The sequence below is a fragment of the Salvelinus namaycush genome, chromosome 24 (genome assembly GCF_016432855.1).
Source record: "Salvelinus namaycush isolate Seneca chromosome 24, SaNama_1.0, whole genome shotgun sequence".
In the NCBI taxonomy this organism is placed as follows: Eukaryota; Metazoa; Chordata; class Actinopteri; order Salmoniformes; family Salmonidae; genus Salvelinus; species Salvelinus namaycush.
The window spans coordinates 15212374-15236415 of record NC_052330.1 but is presented as its reverse complement, the minus strand read 5'-3'; the positions used below and the strand labels follow the sequence as shown (position 1 = coordinate 15236415).

Sequence of the window (24042 nt, the reverse complement as noted above, 5' to 3'; positions counted from 1 at the left end):
TTCTGTTCTGTGTGTTTGGTTTATTCAGGTGTACTCAGGAGGACTAAAACAATGAAGAGCTGTGTTATGGTGAATGACAGAGAGAGCCATCCTATCTTCTCTCTTTATTCAGAACCAGTCTGATACAATGGGCCCTCCCCGGGGGCTCTGGTACTGACTGGGGCTGGCCTGGCTATACCTTGACGAGAATACTGTAGCGCTGCCAGGACCTGATGTGAGGAGGCCCAGAACTAATCTGTGAGGGGCTTTGTTATAGAAATGTCTCTAATCTAAAACTTCTGCCTCCCCTGCAGCACCGCCTCACTGAGCAGCCAGACCCAGTCACACTGCTATGCTGCTATCACAGTCAGCAGTCAGCACAGAGAGGGGAGAGGGGGGAGAGAGGAGAGGGGAGAGATGGAGGAAAGAGAGAGAGAGAGCAAGAGAGGGATGAGAGACAAAGAGAGAGAGGGAGGTAGATGAGGTGGAGATGCATAAAGATTTATATATATATCTCTTTCTGCTCTCTCTCTCTGCTCTCTCTCCATCTCCAGCTCATATATATATGAGATGGAGAAAGAGAGAGGGGGAGGTAGATGAGATGGAGATGGAGAGAGAGCAGAAAGAGAGCGATATAGAGAGAGGGGGAGGTAGATGAGCTGGAGATGGAGAGAGAGCAGAAAGAGGGAGAAATAGAGAGAGCTGAGAACATGGTGAGGTTGAGGTTCATATAAGGTAAGCAACTGAAGGTGCCGAGGGAAGTGAGAGCGTGAGAGAAAGACGGGATTCACCAAACATGAGAACTTGATGGAGAAGGAAAGATAAAGAAAGAAATGGATTCCAGACAATATAAGAGGGGAAATCAAAAGAGAGAATCAATGTATTGTCCAACACAAATGCCAAGGACTAAATAGTATGCCACAAACTGTCCCATAAGAGGCATTGTTGCACATACTGTAGGTGCCAGTCTGCCCATGTGAAGTGGAGAAACTGAAGACACAGGGACAAACAGCCATAGATGCATGTCTATCTATCTCTACATTTCTACTTCCATCCCTGGACACAGGAACAAAGCTGCGGCTCTGTCTTCATAGAGCTGTGTAACACACATGACCTAGTCGTATCAGGTCTCCAGTAACATCGGTAAAAGCAGGTGGCTAGATGGAGCCTATTTCCTCTCGATCAGTCTCTGCTACGGGTAACTGCCAAAATATAGGAAACACCAACATAAAGTGTCTTAGTAGGGCGTTGAGGCACCACGAGCCACAACCGCTTCAATGCACCTTGGCATTGATTCCACAAGTGGAACTCTATTGGAGGGATGCGACACCATTCATTCACGACATATTCCATAATTTGGTGTTTTGTTGATGATGGTGGTGAAAAACACTGTCTCAGGGGCCGCTCCAGAATCTCCTGTAAGTGTTTCCTTTATTTTGTCAGTTGCTTGTTTGTCTCTGAGGGAGAGAGGAGTGGCTGCAGAACTTATTTTGCCACACTAATACTAGGACATGGGGAGGCGTCTCACACCAGCTCAAACCAGCTATCTCTCTCCTCACAGACAATCTCTGCAATGACGTCAAAGAGGCAGTGCACTTGCAGGCAAAGCTACAGCAAGCTCAACTGTGTGCTTTCAGGGGCATATCATGCTTAAAACTTTACAGCTCAGATCCGCTTGCCTGTAGTCATGCATATATATATATATATATATATATGAGAGAGAGAGGAGGGGGAGGAAGAGAGAGAGAGGGGGGGAAAGAGAGAGCACAAGAGAAGAGGGGGGAAAGAGAGAGGGAGAGAGTACAAGAGAAGAGGGGAAAGAGAGAGAGGGAGAGAGCACAAGAGAAGAGGGGGGAAAGAGAGAGAGAGCACAAGAGAAGAGGGGGGAAGAGAGAGAGAGCACAAGAGAAGAGGGGGGAAAGAGAGAGATGAGGTAGTGAAAGAGAAAGACAGAAGACTGCAGAGTGATGACCTGATTAATGAGAGGGCTGATGAAAGACTCATGTTGACGTCAATGGACTCAGCTCAGCAGCACACAATGCAGGGAGGAGGGGAGAGGGGGGAGACAAAACGGGAAGATGGGGAGATGAAGACAGGAGAAAGATAAGGAGAAAAGAAGAGGAATAGAAAGAGAACAGAATAAAAGGAAAAAGAGAGACATTGGAGCATGCATCAACCTGATCAGGTCAACCAAACTGAATCAGTAACCGAAAGGTCGCTGGTTCTAATCCCCCAGCCGGCAAGGTGGAAAGTTCTGCCCTTGAGCAAGGTAATTAACCTCCAAAAACAACTACTACCTGGGTGCCGTGACGTAGACAATGATTAAGGAAGCCCCCCGCACCTCTGATTCAGAGGGGTTGGGTTAAATACGGAACACACATTTTGGTTGGATGTATTCAGTTGTGCAACTGACTAGGTATCACCTTTCCATTTTCAAAGACAGTAAAAAAAATTGTAATACAAATACTGTGCTATATTGTATGATTTTTTTTATTTTTATATATATTATTTTATACTAATTCAATTGCTCAGAGATTTTGTTGAACAAGTAATATTTTTTCTCTCAAAAAGATAGTGGTCAAAAGTTTTGGCACCCACTTTTCAATACCTCACCTTATGAGGATAACGGCATTGAGACTTGAAAGGACACATTTTCCAAATCCTTGATATCCTTCATCTGCATTTATGAACTGCCCTCTTCAGTTCAAACCACAGGGTTTCAATTGGGTTCAAATCTAGGAGTCTGAGAGGGGAGTTGGAGCCTAGTGTGCTCTGGGAAGTCAAAAGCGTTTCCTTGGTTACTGGAGAGCACCAGCAGAGGGGGAAGTGTCTCAATGCACCAGGGCATCCGCTCTGAAATGTCATTGAAGATAGACAGCAGAGCAGAGCAGAGCAAAGCAGACAGACGGTGCAGGATTAGGGCCAATTTCTCGTGGATTAGGGACTATTTCTATGGGATTAGGTCCATTCCTCTGCTATGGGGTTTGAGACTGACCCACAGAACAGTTTTCTGGTAGGGATTATTATATATCTCCATCTGAAATAGGTCAGGTGGATGGAGGAAGTGCCTAGAATACCATGGTAGTGGAGACCGAGACAAAGATACAGTGGAACAGCAAGTTAGGTTGTTACAGCTTACAATGCTAAATTTTTAAACAGTCAGGCATGGAATAATGTGTAACACCACTCAGCTGAGTATGGCAGATTTCATAACTCATGGACTCCAAGCATCATAGTATATTATAGCTGTCTGTCTGTCTGTTTGTGTTGTAAACCAGGAAGTAAAGTAACCTGATAGAGCAACAGCAGAGTCCTGCCCAGTCTGGACTTAACATCAGGAACTATAAATAGCAGCACAGCCAGCCTGTCAGGATGTTAACTGAGGAGCTTCTCCTCTCCTGAGCAGCACAGAGAGAGAGACGGCAGGGGAAGAAGAGTTCATAAAACACTGCGCTCTTTATTTAACTAGGCAAGTCAGTTAAGAACAAATTCTTATTTATAAGCCCAGATGACGCTGGTCCAATTGTGCGACGCCCTATGGGACTCCCAATCCCAGCCACTTGTGATTTAGCCTGGATTTGAACCAGGGTGTCTGTAGTGACGCCCCTAACGCTGAGATGCAGTGCCTTAGACCACTGCGCCACTCAGGAGCCCACAAATAATAGGTCTTTATGTAATATGTAATAAATCAAAGCAAATGACAATGTTGGGATATATTGGGATTAAGCAGTTTCCTTAAATAAATGCAATGCGGCCGGGCAAATCGATTAAGTGCTGGGATTTGGTCGGTTTTTCTGCGAGGCGAGGGATTAAGACTCTTGTGTAAGCCCCTGAATGAGTCAATATTTGACAGCTCTGGACTGGACCTCCCTGTTTTTGATCCTGTCTAAAGAGGTGAGGGACGGCTGAGGAATGTGTGTGTGTGTGTGTGTGTGTGTGTGTGTGTGTGTGTGTGTGTGTGTGACTGCATGTGTACCTCTCTTCATTTTCACGTTATATCCTTGTTTCCAGGAAAGGTTTAGTAAACAGACAATTATTATATCCAATGTCCTTAGATTTATACTGCTCAAGACTTCATTTAACTTGGTTTAAAATGAAAATATGAACATACAAATAGGTTATCAGTCCAAAGACATGGAGTCAGTCTCCCTGAGGCCTGCAGCTGTTTCAATATGGTGAAACTACTCCTGTAAAAATATGTTTTTCAAAAGAAACATTGAACATCTAATAGTCAAATCACAGTATAAAAGCAGGTGAGCTGGTTCTACTCTTTTTGGTAATTTTCTGGTGTTTTGTGGTGGAAACCTGAGTGGGTTGAGCATAACACAGTAACCCTGTTACCAAGAGATAGACAGGCTAGAAATGGTTCAAAAAAATGTTGTGTGTTAGCTTGCATTCAATTGCAACTTCCTGCTGCACACATCAAGCTTCCATTCCGCCTGTCACAGGGGGATTCATGGCTGAATTAAGATGAAATCGTCAACCCTGTTATGGTCAACCCTGTTACGGTCAACCCTACTTTATTTGGCACTTAATAAGCCCTTACTATAGTCATTTTAACCTCTTGAGATGGGAAAAAGTGTTTTTTATAACGTTGAACATGTGCTCTTTATGACAGAATGTTCAAATTTTGAGAAATCAAAAGTATTTTTTGACCATGTTACACTTCTCAAAAGACACCGAACGACCCATTGTGTGACAGCCAGGGACCATTGACCTTTGAACTACTATCTCCATTCTATATAATAGAGTATCTGCTGCAGCACACATGATCGAGGTAACTCCAAACCACCAACACGACACACAGCCATTGTTTTCCACTAGCTCAGGCTGTTTTCAGCCGGGTACTTTTTCCACTTCAATTAGCTAGTCTACTTTTCAATTCGCTAGTCCAAAAAAACTCTTCCGAGCCCTCTCCCGCTAGAATGAACGATATGCATCTTCCAGCCGTCTATTGATAGGACAGGCGGCTGTCAGTCACAAAGTGAGCGATGACAGGGAAACTGCTGGTTTGACCGTCTGCTGTCTGTCCCGCCTCTCGGGACCTGGGTGTGTGTGTTGTGTGCGCTGTGGTAGCAGTTGAATTTCTTTAAATGGAGGGAGAAAGCATGAATTAGCATGTTCCATATCATTTGGTGATGATAGTCAAAATCCTCTTACCCTATTGTTTTCTGGCACTGCAGGGTTTTTCACAATTAACAGATTCCCGCTTGTATCAGGAATGGTCCACCACCTAAAGGACATCCAGCAAACTTGACACAACTGTGTGAAGCAATGGAGTTAACATGGACCAGCATCCTTGTGGAATGCTTTCGACACCTTGTACAGTCCATGCCCTGAAAATATGAGGCTGTTCTGAGGGCAAAATGGGGTGCAACTCAATATTAGGAAGGTGTTCCTAATGTTTTGTACACTCCGTGTATGTCCATGGTACTGCATCGGCACTAAAGATCTCATTTGTATTTTTGATATGAAGTCCATCAGGACTTGTCAGACAGTGGTATTAAAGTGAGTGACTCGTCAGTAGCCTACTGTATTGCATCGGTATGAGAGCTGTTCATTTGGCTCCCTAATTTGCATACTGGTAGGCTTTTTGGTGATTATCTGCCTATAAGTTAGAAAAACATTCAATGAAGATGGTGAATCCTCCTCACTGCAGGAACAACATTTAGGCTAGTGGAGAGAGCCTCACTCTGGTGCAAAATATGATAAAAGATAATTGATTTAGTTGTTTTGAAAGCTCATTTCAAAGATATTGATATAGGTGTCAACAATGGAGTAGTCACCTGCTGTTTTCTGTGTAGCAAGCCCATGTTTAACACCTGCTTCATTCTTCAATCATATCAACTCCATGTTTAACACCTGCTTCATTCTTCAATCATATCAAGCCCATGTTTAACACCTGCTTCATTCTTCAATCATATCAAGCCCATGTTTAACACCTGCTTCATTCTTCAATCATATCAAGCCCGTGGTTAGTCAGCAGAATCTTACAGGATTCTTTAAAGGCCCAGTGCAGTCAGAATTATATGTTTCCTGTGTTTTATATCATATTGTACAGCTGATGGAACTAACACTGTAAAAGTATGAAAAAAACATCAATCCGTCCCTACTGGAGCCACGTTTCTCCCTCTCCCAATGAAAGCGCCTCTGGTCCTGCTACCCCTTGGCCTGCACGTACACCCTGGTCCACATGCCTCTCCTCATCCCCTATCTGTCTGTCAGCCTGCCAGGAAGGTTACTGTGGTCTCTGTTTACATAACTTTATCTAACTTTATCTTCACTCAACACTACACACACCTAACAGGTCCACAGCTGTACAACACATGACCCAGGGACCAGGAGTCCTCACAAGGATAGTAAAACTAGCAAAATTCGGACAAGTGGGGACATTTCGCTGGTCCCCACAAGGAAAAGGCTATTTTAGGCTTAGGGGTTAGGTTTAGGCTCAGGGTTACAATTAGGGTTAGGAGTTAAGGATAGGGTTTTCGTATTATGTTTAGGGTTAAATTAAGGGTTAGGGTTAGGGAAAGTAGGATTTTCAATGGGAATCAATTGTTTGGTCGCCACAGTAATAGTAAAACAAACGTGTGCGTGCGTGTGTGTGTGTGTGTGTGTGTGTGTGTGTGTGTGTGTGTGTGTGTGTGTGTGTGTGTGTGTGTGTGTGTGTGTGTGTGTGTGTGTGTGTGTGTGTGTGTGTGTGTGTGTGTGTGTGGTTGGTGTGTGCGTGCGTGCGTGCGTGCGTGCGTGCGTGCGTGCGTGCGTGCGTGCGTGCGTGCGTGCGTGGTCGGGGGGTGTCGGAGGCTGCTTTTCCATTAAGAAAGTACGATATAATGCTGCAGGATCGTTCTGTCAATACACATGAATAGGAGAGAGAAAGAGGGTGAGAGATAGAGCAGTGAAATAAGAAGGAGAGATGGAGAGGAGAGAGGCAAACACATTCTACCCTAAAGTGTACCTGGTTAGTATACAGTCACACAATACCTCCATATAACCTCCATGTAATAAACTGCCCTTTGCTTCGGCTTGACTGGTGTTCTGTGCGTTGTATGTATTCCCATAGAGATAAGTACTGTTCATATCTATGTGTATTCCATGGAGGTAAATGAGTTGGCTGTATTCCATGAAGCCTCTGTTGTTAACCCTGGACAAATAGCTGCGTTTGACCACTGGGTGGCTCAGATACTAAGACCAAGAGTATGAACACAAAAGCATCCCTGTGAAATAACGTCAGCATTAGACCCATGCATTATTCCTCATAATTTCATCCTTTGATATGTCACACATACCTTAATAGAAAATGTAAGTCAAAGTCAAAGTCCCCCAGTAAAATACTACTTGAGTAAAAGTATAAAAGTATCTGGTTTTAAATATACTTAAATACAAGTAAATACTATACATACAATTCCTTATATTAAGCAAACCAGGCACCCCCCCCCAAAAAAATGACCGACAGCTAGGGGCACACTCCAACACTCAGACATCACAAAGGCAGTATTTGTGTTTAGTAAGTCCGCCAGATCCGAGGCAGGAGGGATGACAATGCGTTATATGGATAGGTGAGTGAATTGGACCATATTTAAAAATATATATATTTCACCTTTATTTAACCAGGTAGGCCAGTTGAGAACAAGTTCTCATTTACAACTGCGACCTGGCCAAGATAAAGCAAAGCAGTGTGACAAAAACAACAACACAGAGTTACACATGGGATAAACAAACGTACAGTCAATAACACAATAGAAAAATCTATATACAGTGTGTGCAAATGTCGTAAGTTTGGTTGATTGCTGTCCTGCCTGAGCATTCGAAATGTAACAAGTACTTTTGGGTGTCAGGGAAAATGTATGGGAGTAAAAAGTACATACAGTACTAAAGTACCAGAAACTATTCACATCCCTTGTCACTGGCATACACACAATACCCCATAACGTCAAAGTGGAATTATGTTTGTTTTTTAACAAATTTATCAAAGATGAAAAGCTGAAACATCTTGAGTCAATAACTATTCAACCATTTGTTATGGCAATGTCAAAATGTACTTCAAAATGTATGTCAAGACCTGAAAATGATTGTCTAGCAATGATAAACAACCAATTTGACGGAGCTTGAATAATTTTTTAAGAATAATGGCCAAATGTTGCACAATCCAGGTATGCAAAGCTCTTAGAGACTTACCCAGAAAGACTCACAGCTATAATCACTGCCAAAGGTGCATCTACAAATTATGGACTCAGGGGTGTGAATACTTATGTAAATGAGGTATTTCTGTATTCCATTTTCAATACATTTCTAAAAACATGTTTTTACTTTGTCATTATGGGGTATTGTGTGTAGATGGGTTATAAAAAAATCATATTTCATCCATTTTGAATTCAGGCTGTAACAACAAAATGTGGAATAAGTCAAGGGGGATGAATACTTTCTGAAGGCACTATATTTTCTTTAGGAATGTAGTGGAGTAAAAGTAAAGTTGTCAAATATAAATGGTAAAGTCAACTACAGATACCCCCCAAAACTACTTAAGTAGTACTTCAAAGTATGTTTACACGCAACTTTACACCACAGGGTACCACTGATATGTTCCAATGATCATACTGCAGAATGTTATTTGAATCCTTCCCCAGAGCCCTGTGTGTGTCTGAGTCAGTGTGTCTCTTGATTTTAGGGAGCATGGTGTGGAATGTAAATCAGTGACAACGTGCAGGGTTTCATCAGACGCATGATAGCTCAGTTCCATAGCAGTAATACGTCTGTTGTATTAACTGTGTGACTGCGTCTCTGTAACAAGCTTCCCAAATCAGAGTCTGCAGCGGTGTGATTCACGCCTCGGACAAAATGCTGTCTGTCTGTGTTGTTCAGTTAGACAAACAGTTTTGGCACCTCATCATTTTCTATTTGCTTCACTGCATTACCCCACTAGTTCAGGATGAGAGAGACAAGCCGTACTCAGCGTAAAAAAAATATCTGCCTTTTTTGACATTTTGTGTATGTGTGCGAGAGAGGGAGAGTGTGTGTTTGGGGGGCAGTGATGTCATAACTGGAAGAGGGAGCGAGGGGAGGGGAGGCTAGTGGGTTGACTTCTCCCTCGGCGTCTCTGCTTCCCCAGCCAGCCAGCCCAGAGTAACACCCAGCCTGCCTCACTGCTAGAGACTACTACACAGTGGGCTCTTCAGAGCACAACACACTCTCACACAAACACACCGGCGAAAACACACACACAGGTGCTCCGGACCAGCTGTCCTTTGTAAAGCGAGCAGTAGATTCCAGCAGTTTTTTTTATCTGTCTGTCTGAACGGTGCAGAGAGGAGTGAGAATGCCTTCACGAAGCCTAGACTGTGATATCTCTGTCCTCATCGCCTGTGTGGTGGACGTTGAGGTGTTCACCAGTCAGGAGGTCAAGGTAGGACAAGATACACATACACACTCCTAGAAGGCAGCACAGAACATACTTCACACACACTTCAGAAGACAGGTTTAGAATTTGAGTTTGTGTTCTATGGGTTTGTTTAGGCTTCTTAAAAAACTATATTCAGCTGTATGCATTCTGTATGTACTCAGCTGTATGCATTCTGTATGTACTCAGCTGTATGCATTATGTATGTACTCAGCTGTATGCATTCTGTATGTACTCAGCTGTATGCATTCTGTATGTACTCAGCTGTATGTGTTCTGTATGTACTCAGCTGTATGCATTCTGTATGTACTCAGCTGTATGCATTCTGTATGTACTCAGCTGTATGCATTCTGTATGTACTCAGCTGTATGCATTCTGTATGTACTCAGCTGTATGCATTCTGTATGTACTCAGCTGTATGCATTCTGTATGTACTCAGCTGTATGCATTCTGTATGTACTCATCTGTATGCAGAGTTTTGTGCTTTAAGTCTAAGATTGCTGTAAAACTACTCTCAGGTTGTGTCTAAGACAGTGCTGTACAGTACAGTTGTTTTGTCACATCACCAGACGACTAGAAGATAAGACACCATGTCAATGTAAAGTAGTATTGATCCCATATTCATAGCACGCAATGACAACATCAAGCTTGTGACTCTACAAACTGGTTTGATGTATTTGCAGTTTGTTTTGGTTGTGATGAGTACATATAGAATGCATACAGAATATGGGACCAAATACTTAACTTTTGTCTACATTGATACACTATAAGTAAATTAGCCCAAATACTTATGACTTCTTCACATGGGGGTGACTACTTTAAAGGCATACTGTGATATTTGGGCCATTTTTATGTCTCTACTTTTTATGTCTCCCGAGTGGTGCAGCAGTCTAAAGCACTGCACTGCAGTGCTTGAGGCGTCACTACAGACCCTGGTTCGATCCCGGGCTCTATCACAACCGGCCGTGATCGGGAGTCCCATAGGGCGGCGCACAATTGGCCCAGCATCGTCTGGGGTAGGGGAGGGTTTGGCCGGGGTAGGCTGTCATTGTAAATAAGAATTTGCTCTTAACTGACTTGCCTAATTAAATCAAGGTTAAAATAAAAAAATGTAAAGTATGAAGGAAGTTAGAGGTATTTCCACAAGCCAATGTTAACTAGCGTTAGCGCAATGAATGGAAGTCTACAGGTATGCTAGCATATGGAGGGAAGTGTGTGCACAACAAAGCTTTGACATATTATGCATATATAGTATTGTCTGAATGCACTGTATGAAGTCGGTTTAAATTTGACTTCTAACACAGGGAACTCAGTCGGGGTCTCAACTTCCTGTTGAGAGTTAGAATAGTAGAAAACACAAGGTACAATTTCGACATTTTGGTTTTGCATCAGCAGTCCCTCGGTTAGCACATGTCAGTGTTTTTTTTTTATTGGTAAGTTAGTCTAGTGACCAGCTATCTGACCAGGGTAATTGATCATCAGTTATCATATTAAAAACTGCCAACATGGCAAAATTCGTAGAATTGTATGAAATTAGTTATAAAATTGCAAAATCTTCTCTACGCCCCATGGCAAAATGTGTAGAATTGCAGGAAATTAACTTTAAATCATATTTTTTTCTCGTTGCTGTCACAAGGTCGGCCGATAAAATATTTTCCACAAGCCATTGCGGCCCCTCTTCCGTTTTTTTTTTTTGTGGCCCCCACCCCCATCAAAGTTAGGGTTAGGGTTAGGGTTCCCTGATCTAACATATCAGCCTTTTTACTATTACTTTGATTTGATATGTGTTGGAAAAATGATGGTTTTAGGATGAAGTGTGTTGGATTGCACTGCAAGATGCTGCAGCTTTGTTCTCCTTTTGGCACTCTCAACCGTTCATCATTTACATGCATAAGACACAAACACAAACACTTGTCTGTAAGTGGAGCGTACGTCATCGCACCACACTCACAATCCATTCATAAAACCCCCCTGATGTGCTGCTCCAATGTATCACACCTTGGACAGACTGAATCTCACTGGGGAGCCCGAACTCTTTCTCACGCACGCACGCACGCACGCACGCACGCACGCACGCACGCACGCACGCAGCGCACGCAACGCACGCACACAACGCACACACACACACACACACACACACACACACACACACACACACACACACACACACACACACACACACACACACACACACACACACACACACTAGCAGAGATCTACTACACTACACACATCCTCACACAAATCTACATTATCTACACACAGCTCACAGACTTGGGTCTCTGGGTGAACAAATTAATTCTGTGAAAATGGGGATGAAATGTTAAGATTCCATGTACCAAATCTGGGTGAAAAAACAACAGACTGCAGTTATTGGATTACAGTGCATTGACCTAAAAATAGGAAAGGAGAATCAGTCTGAGTAATCATTAATCCTCCCATCACAACCACATGTTTAATGTTTAATTAATCACTGTTTACTGCTCGGCTGCTCTGGTCTGGCTGCCATCCTCTCCACCATCTTCATTCTAGAATATAGAAGATTCTGGAATTTAGAGTATCCTCTGATAGAAGATGAGGCAGTGAGAGACTGAAGAGATGAGGTTATGATTTGAGTGATGGTTAACGCCTGGCTGGCGCTAGGTATAATGAATAGCTAATGTTCAGACTTGGTGATTGGTCAGATGGACAGACGAACAGAGAGACTGACGGAGAGACAGATAGACAGACATACATTTGTTATTATACATTTTGCCAGGCTTCCATATTCCTGCTGCCACAAAAACGAATGAATATGGAGTGATGTACAGTCGTGGCCAAAAGTTTTGAGAATGACACAAATATTAATTTTCACAAAGTTTGCTGCTTCGGTGTCTTTAGATATTTTTATCAGATGTTACTATGGAATACTGAAGTATAATTACAAGCATTCCATAAGTGTCAAAGGCTTTTATTGACAATTACATGAAGTTGATGCAAAGAGTCAATATTTGCAGTGTTGACCCTTCTTTTTCAAGACCTCTGCAATCCGCCCTGGCATGCTGTCAATTAACTTCTGGGCCATATCCTGACTGATGGCAGCCCATTCTTGCTTAATCAATGCTTGGAGTTTGTGGGTTTTTGTTTGTCCACCCGCCTCTTGAAGATTGACCACAAGTTCTCAATGGGATTAAGGTCTGGGGAGTTTCCTGACCATGGACCCAAAATATCGATGTTTTGTTCCCCGAGCCACTTAGTTATCACTTTTGCCTTATGGCAAGGTGCTCCATCATGCCGGAAAATAAATTGTTCGTCACCAAACTGTTCCTGGATGGTTGGGAGAAGTTGCTCTCGGAGGATGTGTTGGTATCATTTTTTATTCATGGCTGTGTTCTTAGGCAAAATTGTGAGTGAGGCCACTCCCTTGGCTGAGAAGCAACCCCACACATGAATGGTCTCAGGATGCTTTACTGTTGGCATGACACAGGACTGAAGGTAGCGCTCACCTTGTCTTCTCCGGACAAGCTTTTTTCCGGATGCCCCAAACAATCGGAAAGGGGATTCATCAGAGAAAATTACTTTACCCCAGTCCTCAGCAGTCCAATCCCTGTATCTTTTGCAGAATATCAGTCTGTCCCTGATGTTTTTCCTGTAGAGAAGTGGCTTCTTTGCTGCCCTTCTTGACACAAGGCAATCCTCCAAAAGTCATCGCCTCACTGTGCGTGCAGATGCACTCACACCTGCCTGCTGCCATTCCTGAGCAAGCTCTGTACTGGTGGTGCCCCGATCCCGCAGCTGAATCAACTTAAGGAGACGGTCCTGGCGCTTGCTGGACTTTCTTGGCCGCCCTGTGCGATCTTACTGGCAGCAATATCCTTGCCTGTGAAGCCCTTTTTGTGCAAAGCAATGATGATGGCACGTGTTTCCTTGCTTGATTCCAAGCACCACCCTCCTTTTGAAGCTTCCAGTCTGTTACTCGAACTCAATCAGCATGACAGAGTGATCTCCAGCCTTGTCCTCGTCAACACTCACACCTGTGTTAACGAGAGAATCACTGACATGATGTCAGCTGGTCCTTTTGTGGCAGGGCTGAAATGCAGTGGAAATGTTTTTGGGGATTCAGTTAATTTGCATGACAAAGAGGGACTTTGCAATTAATTGCAATTCATCTGATCACTCTTCATAACATTCTGGAGTATATGCAAATTGCCATCATACAAACTGAGGCAGCAGACTTTGTGAAAATTAATATTTGTGTCATTCTCAAAACTTTTGGCCACGACTATAAACTGCCCAGTGACGCGAGCCTACCTGATCGGCCTTTTATGCTCACTTCGAGACAAGCAACACTGAAGCATCCATGAGAGCACCAGCTGTTCCAGACGACTGTGTGATCACGCTCTCCGTAGCCGATGTGAGCAAGACCTTTAAACAGGTCAACTTTCACAAGGCCGCAGGGCCAGACAGATTACCAGGACGTGTACTCAGGGCATGCGCAAGTGTCTTCACTGACATTTTCAACCTCTCCCTGACCGAGTCTGTAATACCTACATGTTTCAAGAAGATCAGCATAGTCCCTGTGCCCAAGAAAGCAAAGGTAACATGCCTAAATGACTACTACCCTCATGTCGGTAGCCATGAAGTGCTTTGAAAGGCTGGTCATGACTCACATCAAAACCATCATCCCGGAAACCCTAGACCCACTCCAATTCGTATACCGCCCCAACAGATCCACAGATGATGCAATCTCAATCTCAATCACACTCCACACTGCCCTTTCCCACCTGGACTAAAGGAACACCTATGTGAGAATGCTGTTCATTGACTACAGCTCAGCATTCAACACCACAGTGCCCACAAAGCTCATCACTAAGCCAAGGACCCTGAGACTAAACACCTCCCTCTGCAACTGTCATCCTGGACTTCCTGAAGGGCCACCCCCAGGTGGTAAGGGTAGGCAACAACATATCTGCCACGCTGATCCTCATCACAGGGGCTCCTCAGGGGTGCATGCTTAGTCCCCTCCTGTACTCCCTGTTCACCTACGACTGCATGGCCAAGCATGACTCCAACATCATCATTAAGCTTGCTGAAGAATGCTGAATAATTAATCAAATGGCCACCTGGACTATTTGCATTGACCATTGACACCCCCCCTTTGTTTTTACACTACTGCTACTGTATACCGGTACCCCCTGACTCCCGAGTGGTGCCGCTGTCTAAGGCACTGCATCTCAGTGTAAGTGGCGTCACTGCGGTCTCTGGTTCGAATCCAGGCTGCATCACATTTGGCCGTGATTGGGAGTCCCATAGGGCGGCGCACAATTGGCCCAGCGTCGTCCGGGTTTGGCCAGGGTAGGCCGTCATTGTAAATAAGAATTTGTTCTTTACTGACTTGCCTAGATAAATATAATTATTGTTATTTTGTTGTGTTACTTTCTATTTAGAATTTTTTTACTTTTTAGTTTATTTAGTAAATATTTCCTTAACTCAATTTTCTTAAAACTGCATTGTATGTTAAGGGCTTGTAAGTAACCATTTCACGGTAAGGTTGTTGTATTCGGCGCATGTGACAAATAAAATGTGATTTGATGATTTGATTTGATTATGGTTGTGTTTTGCATTTTTTTATGTGTATACAAGAGCATGTTTACACTCTACAGCCTGACTGGTGACTGGTCAATGGTGTTGTTGACCATGACCTCTCTCTCCCTCCTCTTCCTACTTTTTCTCCCTTTCTCTCCTTCCTCTCTCTCTCCCCTCCCCTACATGTGTATGTTTATAATGAGTTGTTTTGACACTGTCCTTGAATAACTGGGTTAAAGTGACTGGCTCCTGAACAATATATGGTGTGTTCAGGCTGATGTTTATTGGTGTGTTGTTTGGGATACTGTACTGCGGGTTAATGAGCACAAACACTATATTCCTAACAGTAAACGCTATCATTACTGAAGTAATTGCTGTGGAAACTTATGACGGTATGTGAGGTCATGTCATGGCAGGGATTTGGGTTAATAACTGTGTAGATTCGGGTTGGAGTGCAGGTCAGGTTCACTGGCAGGGTAGAACTGTCTTATTTAACAACATGGTTATGAGGATGTCACCATTTCTGTTTGTTCCTCTCTTGATCAAACTATTCCTATGATGCCATTCAACATAATTCTAATTCAGCCAGTGTATGAAAAATACTTTTGATTTCAAGCATTAATATCGGTCTCTTTTTGAATATACAGTACACTAGGTTGTGTCACGTATTACGTATTGCTCATTATGTGCAACAGTTCCAGAGGTCTACATCACCGGCCTCTAGGCATCACTGAACTGTCTCATTACGCACACCTGATTCCAATTCCCCGATTAGTAATTGTATATACAGTATGTGCCGTCTGTTCACCATTGGCTTGTCGGTTATTGTTCCCATGTCTGTTGGTCTGTCAGTACCTGTGCTTTGTTATTTCGGCTTTCGTGCTGGGCGTATTGTGCACTTGTTATCACGGGTCTCGTCCCGTGTATTGTTGTGCATTGTTATTACAGGTTTCGCCCCGTGTAGTGTATTGCGGGTCTCGTTCCGTATATTTATTAGAGGTTTAACCTCACTCTGTTGTTTGGGTTATATCCCTGTGTTTTTGTATACATGTTAGTTTTGGGCTTCGTCCCCGTGCCTTTTCATGGCATGTTGTATATTTTGGGTGGAGTATTAAACCTCCCTATTACGAATTCCTGCGCCTGTCTCCAATCATTTATACAACGTGGCAGAGTAACCGACCCTAAATGGAGACAGCGGGAATGGCCCGTCTGCCGCTGCTGCAACTGGCCGCTGCAACTGGCCCGACGGACGCCGCTGCAACTGGTCCATCCGACGCCGCCGCAACTTCGGCAGCTGCAACTGGTCTGTCCGACGCCGCCGCTACTTCGGCAGCTGCAACTGGCCCGTCCGACGCCACTGCAACTTGTCCGTCCAACGCCGCCGCAACTTCGGCAGCTGCAACTGGCCTGTCGGACGCCGCTGCAACTGGTCCATCCGACGCCGCCGCAACTTCGTTTTAACAAACTCTGAACACTGTAACACATTTGACAGCAAAATAGATGCAGAGGACGTGACAAACTCGAAACAGGATAATGTTTACTGGTTGCTCAGGAGGTAAAGGGGAAGTCAGATGTGTGGAATAAATGTGTCAATTATGTGTTCCAAACAGGTGCTATTAAATTACAATATAATCTGACGTTTGGAACAATGTAAACAACACAAAATAAATGATAAGCGTACCAGAGAGTCTGTTGTAACATAATTTTGGGGGGGTAAAGCCTTTATTATAGCAATGAATAAAACCAGTTGGATTCATTCATGAATGCAATTTCCGAAATGGAACAATAATTATTGTTTACGCTAATTATTCAAGGGTCACTTTGTGATTTTATTTTAATGCTTGATTGCATTTCAAATCATGAATGACTCGTGTGCTGTGTGACGACATGAACAAATGAATGTTTGATACAGTACTGTAGCCTATTTAAGAATTGAAATAAAGGCCTAAGTAAGTTATGGTATTAAGACTAAACAGGATGTGCTCCTAGGCCTACAGCGTGATGGTGGTTATACAAGGCTGCTATACTAAGCCTACTAATGATAATGACATTATTCATTATTATGATAATGATGATCATAACAATGTTAGAAATAATAACAATAAGGAGATCAAGAAAAGGGAGGGTTATTATTTTTACAAATATTATTTTGGACTATTTGGAACAGTGTAAACAACACAAAATAAATGATAAATAATACCAGACGCTGTTCTTACAAAAAAAGGGAAAGCCTTTATTACAGCATAGCAAAGATTAAAAACAGCTGAATTTGTGAAATTGTTTATCCGACTTGTTGTGTCAGCCCTAGTACACTCTATAACTGGGTTCTCTGTTCGGTGTTTTATGAACTCTAATTCTAGTCAGATGACGCTATCGCCACACTTTATTACAACACATTATGATTGGTCAGGCTTTATGTAGAGATGGGACTTTTACCCAACCACTGCTCAGTACATTGTAATAGAAATAGATGCAGTGTCTCTGCCAGGTTATGGGTGGTGAAGACCTGAGATACACTTTCTCTTTATAATAACATTCCTAACTTCTATATTTGAGCCCCCTTTCTCTCTGTTCCTTTCTCCTTTTAAGTAAATCTTTCCATTCCAGTTCTAATGGGTTCCTTGTTAAATTTCTCCTCTAAGATGGAAAATCACATTACAGTAAAATGACTGGATAAATGGGGGATGTTATCAACTATCCTCCCTCCCCCACAAGCCTGCTGTGTGAGATTTTCTGCCCTAGTTTTAACATGACACCAGAGGTTACACAACCCAGGAGTTATATTTGGCTGGAGGTCGAAGTTCAGCATAAAAAGAACAATCTGAGAGTAGTCTGGATGCGTTTAAGATGAATGACCATTTTGTTCTCCTAAAAAGAAGAGAGAACAGAAAAAACACTGTATTCTGGTTTCTGTTTCTTTTAGTCTCTGTAATCCATCTTCTACTACATTTGTCTGTATGTGCTTAAAGCCTGTGTTGCTAAAGTTGACATTCATCTGTTGATAAGTCAAAAGGTGACTCTGGTTTAGTGTTTGTTCTCCTCTCTTCTCCGTTTCTTTCCCCTTCCCTTTCTCCTCTCTTCTCCGTTTCTTTCCCCTTCCCTTTCTCCTCTCTTCTCCGTTTCTTTCCCCTTCCCTTTCTCCTCTCTTCTCCGTTTCTTTCCCCGTCCCTTTCTCCTCTCTTCTCCGTTTCTTTCCCCTTCCCTTTCTCCTCTCTTCTCCGTTTCTTTCCCCTTCCCTTTCTCCTCTCTTCTCCGTTTCTTTCCCCTTCCCTTTCTCCTCTCTTCTCCGTTTCTTTCCCCTTCCCTTTCTCCTCTCTTCTCTGTTTCTTTCCCCTTCCCTTTCTCCTCTCTTCTCCGTTTCTTTCCCCTTCCCTTTCTCCTCTCTTCTCCGTTTCTTTCCCCTTCCCTTTCTCCTCTCTTCTCCGTTTCTTTCCCCTTCCCTTTTTCCTCTCTTCTCCGTTTCTTTCCCCTTCCCTTTCTCCTCTCTTCTCCGTTTCTTTCCCCTTCCCTTTCTCCTCTCTTCTCCATTTCTTTACCCTTCCCTTTATCCTCTCCTCCTCTTGTTAATACATGCCAGTAAGTGAACAGTGAACAGTAAACATGCCCGCTTGGCTTTGGTATCTTACCACTGTAATTACTTAAAAACCCACACGCACACCACACCGCCTCAAAGGGGGTTGTGGGAAAAACACAACACTTTGGATCACTTTAGTTCATTCCTCTAATACTGACCCTATTTTATCTTGTACTGCTATTCCACTGCAGAGCTGTTGTGTTCCTATTTGATAGTGCCTGAGTGGGAGTGTTTCTCATGCTGATAAGGAGCTGTCTGTCTTGTCCTCCTTAGTGCTGCTGGTTTCCTCTAGTCTTGATAGATCTGTGTGTTCCTCAAGGAGAGGTGTCACCACAGAAAGGTCAAATTGAGTGGCCCTCTGTCACTCACTCAGCCTATTTATAGATGTTCTGTTATCCTTATTGTGGGTGGGCTTCACTATAACAATGCAGGGGGATGTGTGTGTGTGTGTGTGTGTGTGTGTGTGTGTGTGTGTGTGTGTGTGTGTGTGTGTGTGTGTGTGTGTGTGTGTGTGTGTGTGTGTGTGTGTGTGTGTGTGTGTGTGTGTGTGTGTGTGTGTGTGTGTGTGTGTTTTGGTGTGTGTGTGTTCTCTGAGTGTAACACTCAGTGGTAATGTCATGCTTTACTGGGCAGTACTCGTAGACGTCAGAGTGACTGGATGTTTATAAAGCAGGGGCTGCTGCTTGGCCGATCCCAAGGCTTCCTACACAAAAACAAATGATTTTCTCAGTCCGTCTCTTTGTTTTTCTGACATGCATTTGACCTTCCTCTCCCAAACCCGCAAATGTGATGCTGTCAACACAAGTACTCCAAAGAGCCACTTAGCTCCACCAGTTGTCATTAGTCTTGTTGTACAATGACAAAAGATATAGTGTACATCTAGTGTTCTCTGAATCACAGTCGTAATGAACTATAACACTGTTAGCAAACACAGTAGACAGCGATGTTATTCTGTCTTCGCCCATCTCTCCCACTGTCTGTCACTGATAGCTGTTACACCACCAAACCACCATCCCCTCCCATTTCACCCTCTCCTTTAACTCTCATCGGGAGCACTTTTCTTCATTAGGATATTTATTTCCATAATTAGAGCACATAAACTGGAACACAGTTGAATAGATTTCAGAATGGGCCCCTCCATCTTGACATTTGGTTTGAATGGCCTGACTGCTGCAAACACCAGATGGTAATGATGAGGATGTTCACTGTTCACCTTTTCAGCTTTCTAGTATCTAAGGGCTGTCACGCCCTGGCCTTAGTTATCTTTATTTTCTGTAATATTTTGGTTAGGTCAGGGTGTGACAGGGGGGATGTTTGTGTTTTTGTCTTGTCTTGGGTGGTTGTAGTGTCTAGGGGGTTTTGTTAGAGTGTATGGGTTAGTGTTGAGTGTAGGTTTCTAGGTATGTCTATGGTTGCTTGAATGGTTCTCAATCAGAGACAGCTGTCATTCATTTGTCTCTGATTGGGAGCCATATTTAAGGCAGCCATAGGCATTGGGCTGTTGTGGGTAATTGTCTATGTCTATGTTGCATGTGTGCACGTAGTTTGTTTTAGCTTCACGATCGTTTTTGTTCGTTTATAAGTGTTTTGTTTGTCTTCATTAAAAGAAGATGTCTTTCTTTCACGCTGCGCCTTGGTCCACTCATTCGTCTTATAATGATCGTGACAGGGCACTTAAAGCCATCAGACACCCACACCAACAGGCTGTTCTCTGCTAACACTGCTGTTACGCATGTGCGTGTACGTGTGCGCGTGAGCATGCGTGTGTGTGCGTGTAGGAATGTGTCTTTGTGTATGAGACTGAGATTTGTCATGGCCCTATTGCTTGGTGGGGACTTTTAAAAGCTTGTAAAGAATCAATCAATCAGTCAAATGTATTTATAAAGCCCTTCTTACATCAGCTGATGTCACAAAGTGCTGTACAGAAACCCAGCCTAAAACCCCAAACAGCAAGCAATGCAGGTGTAGAAGCACGTGGCTAGGATAACCTCCCTAGAAAGGCCAGAACCTAGGAAGAAATCTAGAGAGGAACCAGGCTATGAGGGGTGGCCAGTCCTCTTCTGGCTGTGCCGGGTGGAGATTATAACAGGACATGGCCAAGATGTTCAAATGTTCATAGATGACCAGCAGGGTCAAATAATAATAATCACAGTGGTTGTAGAGGGTGCAACAGGTCAGCACCTCAGGAGTAAATGTCAGTTGGCTTTTCATAGCCGATCATTCAGAGTATCTCTACCGCTCCTGTTGTCTCTAGAGAGTAGAAAACAGCAGGTCTGGGACAGGTAGCACGTCCGGTGAACAGGTCAGGGTTCCATAGGTTGAGGCAGAACAGTTGAAACGTTGAAACTGGAGCACCAGCACGACCAGGTGGACAGCAAGGAGTCATCAAGCCAGGTAGTCCTGAGGCATGGTCATAGGGCTCAGGTCCTCAGAGAGAGAGAGAGAGAAAGAGAGAGAGAGAATAACCCCAACCACTTTGCCAAAGCACAGCCCCCACACCACTAGAGTGATCTCTTCAACCAGGAAGGCACGCACACTGTTTATGCTCCCAATTCACCGTTTATTGACAACGTTTCAATCTGAAGCAGATCTTTGTCAGGTTAAACAGACTGTGTGCTCACAACCAAAAATATAAACATTTCACCTCACATGACGCATGGTGGGTGTGGAAACAATTAAATCCGCTTTTGTGCATCGTCAATCATAATTAATGACAGAGGTACATATGGTCACAAAGAATTATAAGTACAAATCGGAGTTAAAACCTAGGCAACAGTGAAAACGATTACGTTGGAAACTGGAATACCTGCCCATATGACCATTACGTACAGATATAATTACAGTGACCTATTTCAAAAACAGCTTGTGTACCTCTAAGAATTTGATGTCAATGAGATGGGCACAGTTATAGAAAGTTATAGAAAACCGAACGTATACGTATGTGCAAAATGACCAAGTGAAGACCTGAAGACAAATCAACATAACATATTCACGTAAGAAATGGTCTGCTATCAAACCCTTGGTTCAGACCTTTAGGAGACATGGTGGACAAACAGTGAATCCAATACAGTTCTCTTCTCAGTAACAGATTATCAGTACCCCCCCTCCCTCTCTTAGAAGGCTTAACATGTTCGATACCAATATCTTTCAGAGAGCTGATGTTGTGACGAGCCTCCATGAAGTGTGCAGTCGCAGACTTTCTCTGATCAAGGGTCCTGATATTACTCCTGTGATCTGCTATCCTTGTTTTCAGAGCTACTTTAGTTGTTCCTACGTAGCATAGACCACACACTTGATCAGGTATATCACATTATTTGGTAGAACACGTGATGAACTTGATGACCTTGCAGGTGATAAGGTGATTGAACGTTGTGCGTTTGTTCGTAAAGTTTCACTGGGAACATCGGCCACATTTGTAATTACCGTCTAGCTCATTGTCTAGGAAGGTGCTACGTGTCACGGGTGGAAAATCAGACCTCACCACCCCTTGACTGATGTTGGGGGCGCGTCTGAAGGCTACCCGCGGGGATCTTTAAACTCAAGATGTGCCAGTGTTTTCTGAATGATGTGGTCGAACTACTGTATTTTCCGAGTAGGGAGTATTGGAGAAAGCGTTGCACTCATTGGTCCAGGGGTGGGGTGGTTTGGTAGTGAAGCTGTCATCCTGGGTCATATTTTTGTAACAGTCCTGTGCATCATGCACCCAAACCTCTGGGTAACTCTGTTGTCTAAAGCGTTCATCCAGATGGTGTTTCCCAAAGTCACTGTGTACTACAGATCCTGCGTATGTGACTGTATTGGCTGATACTAGGGCTCTTTTTCAGGGGTGTAGAGTGGAAGCTATCTTCGTGGAACAGGAAATTCCTGTCCGTCAGCTTCCTGTTTAGGTCCGTGCTAAAGCCACCCCACTCTTTGTCAAAATGTCCAGAAAACCTGTTTCATGTGCATCAAAGGTGAGCGTGAATTTCAGGTGTTCACTGTTTGCATTGATGAAGGAGCGGAATTGGTTAAGTTCCTCTGCTGTGCCCTGGAATAGAGGGAATATGTCATCAATGGAGCGTTTCCAGAGCTTGAGATTGCGCAAGAATGGATTGTTAGGGCTGAAATTCTCCTCAAACAACCCCACATAAAGATCAAATCAAACCAAATGTATTTATAAAGCCCTTCTTACATCAGCTGATATCTCAAAGTGCTGTACAGAAACCCAGCCTAAAACCCCAAACAGCAAGCAATGCAGGTGTAGAAGCACGGTGGCTAGGAAAAACTCCCTAGAAAGCCAAAACCTAGGAAGAAACCTAGAGAGGAACCAGGCTATGAGGGGTGGCCAGTCCTCTTCTGGCTCTGCCGGGTGGAGATTATAACAGAACATGGCCAAGATGTTCAAATGTTCATAAATGACCAGCATGGTCAAATAATAATAATCACAGTAGTTGTCGAGGGTGCAGCAAGTCAGCATCTCAGGAGTAAATGTCAGTGGGCTTTTCATAGCCGATCATTAAGAGTATCTCTACCGCTCCTGCGGTCTCTAGGGAGTTGAAAACAGCAGGTCTGGGACAGGTAGCAGGTCTGGGACAGATTAGCATAATTCGGTATAATTTCACTAACCATAGGCGTTTCGGTAAACCCAGTGCCATAACATGTTATGACACGGTCATAACCATGTCATAATATGTCATAACCTGTCATAATATGGTCATAATACTGTCATGACCCATATATTTACACCTGTTGTGTTATTTTATGGCTGGTTATGACACCTACATAAGAGTTTCCTTTCATTTGAAAGTTTGTTTCTTAAGTTATTTGTTGTTGTTGTGATGAACTCTTTACAGTCATGTATTTTTTTCAACTTGCAGAAAATACACTTTATAACACTGTTATGAAGCATTATGACCATCTTGTGTCACTTTACTTGGACTAAGAAAATACACTTTATGACACTGTCAAGAAGCATTATGACCATCATAATCATACAAGCCAGATAGGCCTATCACGTACATGCCTTTATGTCAGTCATCTGTCAAAAAGAGGGTGTCTTGTCCTGCTCCTGAAATCTGCTCCTACGTTCATTCCAGTCATCAACAACAGAGCATTGGGGTAGGTGCATGTCTGACATCAATTTGTGCGCAATTACAATGATAATTTAATATGGTCAATTTCAGAAAATGTTATATAACATAAACATACTGTTGTCAAGTAGGCTATGGTGTAATGGAATGTTTTGTCTTGTGTGGTAGGTGTCATAACCAGCCATAAAATAACTACCTGGTAGGTTTTGTGGGTTTTGACACTCTTATGTAGGTGTTGTGAACGCTGCGTGTAACACATCCGGTGTCAGGATAAATAAAAAGCAAGGTCTGCTAACTTTCTTTAATTATGTTTAATTACCGCAAACAATGAATGGCAAATGCAATTTTCGTATATACGGGTTCGCTGTATCACCACGCAGGGTAAACAGGGAACTGCAGGAAGTACGTAAACAGCTGTTCTTATACCGTGATGACGTAGTTCCAACGCGTCTGTTGGC

General features: G+C 43.3%; 1 protein-coding gene across 2 annotated transcripts in view; it reads left to right on the top strand.

Moving 5' to 3' along the window:
* Positions 1–24042, top strand: part of rcan2 (regulator of calcineurin 2) — a 120555-nt gene that overhangs the window by 58775 nt on the left and 37738 nt on the right. Inside the window, exon 1 of one of the 2 annotated variants that reach the window (XM_038963200.1) lies at positions 9091–9382. The exons of the other annotated variant lie outside the window; for it this stretch is intronic. Within the exon in view, the coding sequence (XP_038819128.1) occupies positions 9296–9382 (87 nt within the window). The 5' untranslated portion in view covers positions 9091–9295. Of the gene's footprint in view, positions 1–9090; positions 9383–24042 lie in introns of those variants that run through there. 2 annotated transcript variants of the gene reach the window in all.